The following is a 7,500-nucleotide window of genomic DNA, read 5'->3' as shown; positions in this document are numbered from 1 at the left end:
CCTTTACTGTATTGCTTATTTCATCCGATTACCTTCCTCTGTCACCCAATATTGGCAGTATGAGTTAGGCTTCACATGCAGGGCTTCCCACCAAACCCCCCTATCTCTCAGGCTTCCTCTCGGTAACCACACAAATACCATTACCATCTAGGCCAATCGTTACCGTATTGAGGCCACTGCAGTATCAAGAGATGTAGAGGGATAACTAGATGATGACGGAGAACAGAGAGATCAAATGAAAGCGGGAAAGGTGAATGATAAGAAGCGAGAGACATGTCCGTTTGTAACCTTGACGAAGGCGGTGATATTTTGCGCGGACATGGGCAGTTCCCGCCTTGTCAAACACGGGGAAGCTGGTACTGGGTGGCTGTGGCGTACCAGCTGCCAGATGGTGAGCGTACGCCACCCAGGACTCATGTTTGTGTGGAGAAAGGAGAGTTTTTTTTGCCTCTGTGCTAAGCTCCGGGGAGTGTGTAGATCGACATTGTTTTGATTCCCGTTTTCTATGCCGCGGAGAAGGGTCGCTTAAACTCCGAGTCTTTGTTTATATTTGGCGCGTCGTTTGAGAGAGAGAGAAAGAGAGAGAGAAAGAGAGAGAGAGAGAGAGAGAGAATTTTTTGTGTTTGTCCATCATTTGAGATCCATTTTTTTTTTTTTACGACACGCCCGCCCTTCTCTCTCTCTCTCTCTCTCTCTCTCTCTCTCTCATGGGCAGTAGCAACAATATAAATCGTCTTCGAACCTGAGTTTTGTGTGTGTGTGTGTGTGTGTGTGTGTGTGTGTGTGTGTGTGTGTGTGTGCCCAGATAAACACGCTCACCTGTCGCTTACTCCACTCACACCTATGCGTCGCCCCTCTCATGCCTTTCACAGCTCTAGCACTCCACTCTACTTAACCCCAGACGATTTTATTCAGCTGAGAGTGGGACATAGGAGCCTGAGAGTGTCAATCCTGGAAACACACACACACACACACACACACACACACACACACACACACACGTCTTCCCTGTGCGTTTCATTACCTTCCAAATCCATTATTATTTTATACCCCTTTTCTTCACTGCTTTTCTATACTCCTTTTATCTTTACTTGGCTCTACATCCTTTCCGTAGCACTTCTTCGTGACTAGCATCATATTCCAGTGTTAATCTCGTTACAGATCAGTTTAGAAAAAGGCAATGCTATGGCTCTACCTTCTTTTCATAACACTTCTTCGTGACTAGCATCATATTCCAGTGTTAATCTCCTTACAGATCAGTTTAGAAAAAGACAATGTTATGGCACTACATCCTTTCCGTAGCACTTCTTCGTGACTAGCATCATATTCCAGTGTTGTTCTCGTTACAGATCAGTTTAGAAAAAGACAATGCTATGGCTCTACCTTCCTTTCATAGCACTTCTTCGTGACTAGCATCATATTCTAGCGTTAATCTCTACCTCCTTTCCATTGCCCTTGATTGATTACTTATTTGTTTACTTGTTTATAGAGCTGGTACGGGCGGCCTTGGAGCAGCGAATCACGGGAGAGGAACTCATTACGGAGGTGGGTTCGATTCTTTCCGTGTATTATTTATTTTAGTATTTATTTCGTATTTGTTATATTTATTTATATTTATTTATTTCATTCACTTATAATTCAATCTTTATTCTTCATTCCTCCCTACGCACTTTCCTTCCTTCCTTCCTCTCTGTACACTTCTTCCTTCCTTCCCTCCTTCTTTCCTTCTCCTCCTATGTACACTTTTCCTTCCTTCCTTCCTTCTATGTACACTTTTCCTTCCTTCCTTCTTCTGTGTACACTTTTTCTTCCTTCCTTCCTTCTGTGTACACTTTTCCTTCCTTCTTCTGTGTACGTTTTTCCTTCCTTCTTCTATGTACACTTTTTCTTCCTTCCTTCCTTCTGTGTACACTTTTCCTTCCTTCTGTGTACAGTTTTCCTTCCTTCCTTCCTTCTTCTGTGTACACTTTTCCTGCCTTCTTCTGTACACTTTTCCTTCCTTCCTTCACCTATATACACTTTCCTTCCCTCCCTTCTTCATAATTTATTCATTGTCTTCATACACTAACATATTCCTTCAAAATTTCCTTCCATCCCCCTTCTTACGGTCTCTACTTCCTTCCTTCCTTCCTTATACCTTTTTCACATCCTTCTTCCTTTCCTGACAACTTCCTCTACTCAAACTTAGGGTTAAAAAACAAAAAATGGCTTCTTGATTATATTCCTTTAAGCTCTAGTTGTGTTTAAAATTGTATATATATCTTTATTTTCACACATACCTTTACAAAATATTTCAAATTCAAAAGCGCGCCTATTTCAAACTGACAGAATTCGAAAAACAAAATGCGTAATAATCTTTAATTGAAATAGTGAATTATATTACGTAAAATTGGGATAGTTTATAATTGCAGCTTCATATGTGTACCTTTTACAACGATAAATACTTGAGTTCAATTTAAATATGTTTAATTTTCACGGGACCGCTACAATATGGCTTCCTCTGGCAGTCCCTTAGCGCCGAGCCTGGTTTCGTGGCGTGCATGGGCGTGGGCGTGGCGCTGGCTGTGTGCGTGCCGGTGGTGGGCGTGCTGGTGTGCTGCTGTAGGCTGTGTGGGCGCTGTGGTGGCAGTAAAGTGCAGCATCACCACACCTCTTGCTTTAATCTGCAACGGCGAACACTTACCGCTGTACTGGCAACGCTGTCCTGTCTTGTGCTGTGAGTTATTTAGATAGATAGACAGATGGATAGATAGACACATAGACAGATAGATGGATAGATAGATAGATTAATAGATAGACAGACTGATAGATAGTGCAGCATCATCACACTTGCTAAACCTGCAGAGAATAGCACTTACCGCTGTACTGGTAACGCTGTCCTGCCTTGCGCCGTGAGTTAGATAGATGGATAGATAGACAGATGGACTGATAAATGGATAGATAGATAGATGGATAAAGAGGCATACACGATAGATAAATAGGTAGATAGATCACACGTCTTGCATTTATCTAGAGCGACGCATTATTTATTGATTTATTTTTTTACGCGTGTGTGTGTGTGTGTGTGTGTGTGTGTGTGTGTGTGTGTGTGGATAATTCTCCTATTTTCTCACTCATGTAAACTTAATGGATAATGATGATGATGATGAGGAGGAGGAGGATGGTGATGATGATGATGAGGAGGAGGATGGTGATGATGATGATGATGGTAGTGGTGGTGTTGCAGGCTGGGTGTAGTGGTGGTGGTGGTGAGCAACGAGAGGCTGGGCAGCGCAGTGGGGTCGGCGCAGCGCAGCATACACAACAACGTGAGGGATCTGGATACATTTCTGGCCAATACCAAGATGCAACTGCGCTTCCTCGTTACGAATTCCTTTGAGCAGACGGCAGAGGCGATACATAATGATCTGGATGGTGAGATTATTATTATTATCATTATTATTATTATTATTATTATTATTATTATTATTATTATTATCGTTTTCTTCCTTCGTCTTCATCATTTTCCTCCTCCTCCTCCTCCTCCTCTTCTTCCTCCTCCTCCTCCTCCTCCTCCTCCTCCTCCCCATCCTCATCCTCGCCTTTACTACTGCCACATACGATGATAATAATAATAATGATGATGATAATGATGATGATGGCTATGATGTATATAAGATGATGATGGTGATGATAATGATGATAATATGATGATGATGATGGTGATGGTGATGATAATAATGATGATGATGATCATGATGATATGAATAGGGTTACTATCTATCTATCTATCGCCAGACGCCATAATCCCGTAAGGGGTGGCCATTTGACTTTGAGTTATTTGTTTTACTGGGAGGGGCACTAACCCTCCACCAACCCACTTGTTGACACGTAGGGAGCACGTATGGTTTGGTTATATGGTTACCACCCAGCGTTGTAAATGGTTTCTCGGCTTACAGGAAACCATTTGGCTTGTCACTCAATGTAAAGCCACCTGTAAAAGGAAGAAAAGCAATAAGAAGTGACAGGAAAGATGGGAGGAATAGGAAGAGAGGAGGGCAGGCACAGAAAAAGAATGATACAGGTGAAGGAAGAGGTAGGCAGCACTACAGGTGACATGTAGAGGTGTATGGTATGTAGGAGGACTGCTGGGCCTCGGGAACAGGCTGTGAAGCGTATGCCCAGAGTCGAGCACATAAAAAAAAAAAAAATCAAGTGAGTGGATGATGGTCGCCACCACCTACCACTAATACTCGTAGGGTTACGATGATAATGATGATGATGATGAAGATATTAATAATGATGATAATGATGATGATAATGATGATGAAGATAATGATGATGATAATTGTGATGATGATAATGATGATGAAGATAATATAATAATGAAGATAATAATGATGATGATGATGATGATGTCACCCTCCACTGCAGACATCGAGTACTTGCTTGGACGGCCACTCCAGCGAGAATTGGCTGCCGAGGCCCAGATAGAGGTGGCCCTTGACTCGCTTCTCCACATCAGTAGCGGTAAGGAGGAGGAGGAGGAGGAGGAGGAGGAGTTGGTGGTGGTGGTGGCGGTGGTGGTGTTTTAGTAGTAGTAGTAGTAGTTGGAATAGTAGTAGTAGCTGGTGTTGTTGGTGGTGGTGGTGGTGGTAGTCGTAGTAGCAGTAGTTGTAGTAGTAGTAGTAGTTGTAATAGTAGTAGTAATAGTAGTAGAGGTAGTAATAGTAGTAGTAGTAGTAGTAATAGAAGTAGTAATAGTAGTAGTAGTAGTAATAGTAGTAGTAGCTGGTGTTGTTGTTGTTGGTGGTGGTGGTGGTAGTCGTAGTAGCAGTAGTTGTAGTAGTAGTAATAGTAGTAGTTGGCTGTAGTGTTGTTGTTGTTGTTTGTGGACTATGGTGGAGGTGGTGATGTTTTAGTAGTAGTAGTAATAGCAGTAGTAGCAGTAGTATATAGTTGTTGGTGTTGGTGGTGGTGGTGGTGGCGAAGAGGAAGAAGAGGACAAATAAGAAGAAGAAGCGAATGAAGAAGAGGAAGGAAAAAAGAAGAGGAAGAAGAAAGAAAAAATAGGAAGACAAGAGAGGAAGAGGAAGAAGAAAGAAGAAGAAGAGGAAGAAGAAGAAGAGGAGGAAGAAGGAAGAAGAAGAGGAAGAAGAAGAAGAGGAAGAAGAAAGAAGAAGAAGAGGAAGAAGGAAGAAGAAGAAGAGGAAGAAGAAAGAAGAAGAAGAGGAAGAAGAAAGAAGAAGAAGAGGAAGAAGAAAAAGAAGAAGAAGAAGACGTGAATGAAGAAGAGGAAGAAGATAGAAAGAAGGCGAAGAAGAAGTGAATGAAGAAGAGGAAGAAGAGGAGGAGGAAGGAAGAAGAAGATGGCGAATAAGTAGAAGAAGAAGAAAGACCCCGAGGAAATCCAGTAATCCCGCCTCCGTGGTGTGGAGGGCTAATACGACCTGATCAGCGTGAAAAGGGTTACGGGAGATTACAAGAGGCTGGCGAAGCACCGCAGGGAGACGGAAGCTTGTCCTGTCTTGGCTGGCGGGACGGTCGCTGTGTTTACCTTTTCAGTGTGTTTTCGTCCCATCTCTCTTGGCGGGACGGTTTCTGTGTTTACGCTGTTTTTGTTCCATCTCTCTTGACGGGACGGTTTCTGTGTTTACGCTGTTTTTGTTCCATCTCTCTTGAAGGGACGGTTTCTGTGTTTACCTTCCATTGGTTTCTATTTCATTTGACGCCAGACGATTTTATTCAGCCGGGAGTGGGGTATAGGAGCCTTGGAAATCGTCCTGTCATAAAAAAAAAAAACTCACGATCGCCCCCAAATCCTACTCTCCTGTTTCCTTTCATCCCGGACGATTTTATTCAGCTGAAAAATGAGACGTGGGAGCCTATGTGTTCGTTTTGTCATCGTTAACCCTTTTCTGTTCGGGGCAACTCTGTATTATTCTATTCCTTTCGACAGCAGACGATTTTATTCAGCATGTAGCGAGTCGTGGTAGTTTGAGTTGAAGAGTGGTGTGAAAAATGCGTAGAGTGAAATATACATATATCTCTAAGGAATAACGCTGCGGAAGAGGAGGAGGAGGAGGAGGAAGAAGAGAAGGAGGAGGAAGAAGAAGAAGAGGAGGAGGAGGAGGAGGAAGAGAAAGAAGAAGAGGAGGAGGAGGAAGAAGAAAGTCAAAGGTGTTTTGTATTTGACTCTCAAGACTATGGGGTTTGTTTACCAGCTTGGCTTACTCGGTTTTAAAGAATGAATCGCTAAAGAAAAGGCGTTAAGAAGGCAGGGGGTTCATAGGCGTGTCTTGAGAGGCCAAAGGAGAGGGGGAGGGAAGCCCTGGGAGTGTTGGCATGTTTGTAATCTCTCTCTCTCTCTCTCTCTCTCTCTCTCTCTCTCTCTCTCTCTCTCTCTCTCTCTCTCTCTCTCTCTCTCTCTCTCTCTCTCTAAGGTAAATAAATCGTCTTTCGAAAGCTTTTTATTTTTATTTTTTTGATGATGATGATGATGATGATGATGATGATGATGGTGATGATGATGATGATGGTGATGATGATGATGATGATGATGGTGATGATGATGATGATGATGGTGATGATGATGATGATGATGATGATGGTGATGTTGATGATGATGATGATGGTGATGATGATGATGATGGTGATGATGATGATGATGATGATGGTGATGATGATGATGATGATGATGGTGATGATGATGATGATGATGGTGATGATGATGATGATGGTGATGATGATGATGATGATGATGATGGTGTTGCAGGTCTGAGAAATATTGCAAGCCGGATGCGTGCACTGGAAGCCTCGAGACTGCAAGCGGCGGCCAGGGCAGAAGAGGTGAGTCTCCCCTCTCTCTCTCTCTCTCTCTCTCTCTCTCTCTCTCTCTCTCTCGCATTATCTTCGTCTTTTTCTTCCTCTCAGTTCCTTCATCATCATCATCATCATGCTTTCCCACTTTCCTCCCCTCCTTCTCTCTCTCTCTCTCTCTCTCTCTCTCTCTCTCTCTCTCTCTCTCTCTCTCTCTCTCTCTCTCTCTCTCTCTCTCTCTCTCTCTCTCTCTCTCTCTCTCTCTCTCTCTCTCTCCTTCTTCTTCTTCTTCTTATTATTATTATTATTATTATTATTATTATTATTATTATTATTATTATTATTATTCACGCGTCCTTCAAAGCCAAACCACGTGTCCTTGCTGAACCACGTGTCCTTAAACCACATGTCCTTAAACCACGTGTCTCTCAAAGCTAACCCACGTGTCCTTAAACCACGTGTCCTTAAACCACGTGTCTCTCAAAGCTAACCCACGTGTCCTTAAGCCACGTGTCGTCTCCTGCAGCTACGTGGCCGCCTTCTGGAGCTGGGTAGAGACATGGAGAGATTTGTGTCCAGATGTCCACCTGAAGACGCTGACCTGTGTGCCTCCCTGGACCACCGAGGCCTGGACCTGTCTGCACGGTTTGATAGTGTGAGTAGGGAGAAGGGAGGAGGCAGGGAGAGAAGGGAGGGAGGGAG

The 7,500-nt window shown here is 43.3% G+C and overlaps 1 protein-coding gene across 1 annotated transcript in view; it reads left to right on the top strand.

The window, feature by feature from the left end:
* prom (prominin) overlaps positions 1 to 7,500 on the top strand; it is a 27,222-nt gene that overhangs the window by 6,364 nt on the left and 13,358 nt on the right. The window contains exons 2-7 of the mRNA XM_080286081.1: positions 1,490 to 1,545; positions 2,508 to 2,716; positions 3,227 to 3,414; positions 4,414 to 4,509; positions 6,755 to 6,828; positions 7,325 to 7,453. Coding sequence (XP_080142207.1) covers positions 1,490 to 1,545; positions 2,508 to 2,716; positions 3,227 to 3,414; positions 4,414 to 4,509; positions 6,755 to 6,828; positions 7,325 to 7,453 — 752 coding nt within the window. The remainder of the gene's footprint in view (positions 1 to 1,489; positions 1,546 to 2,507; positions 2,717 to 3,226; positions 3,415 to 4,413; positions 4,510 to 6,754; positions 6,829 to 7,324; positions 7,454 to 7,500) is intronic.

This window comes from Coenobita brevimanus, chromosome 110, assembly GCF_032717465.1.
Source record: "Coenobita brevimanus isolate Jiangsu-jjx chromosome 110, ASM3271746v2, whole genome shotgun sequence".
Classification (NCBI taxonomy): domain Eukaryota; kingdom Metazoa; phylum Arthropoda; class Malacostraca; order Decapoda; family Coenobitidae; genus Coenobita; species Coenobita brevimanus.
This window is presented reverse-complemented; position numbering and strand designations above follow the sequence as displayed.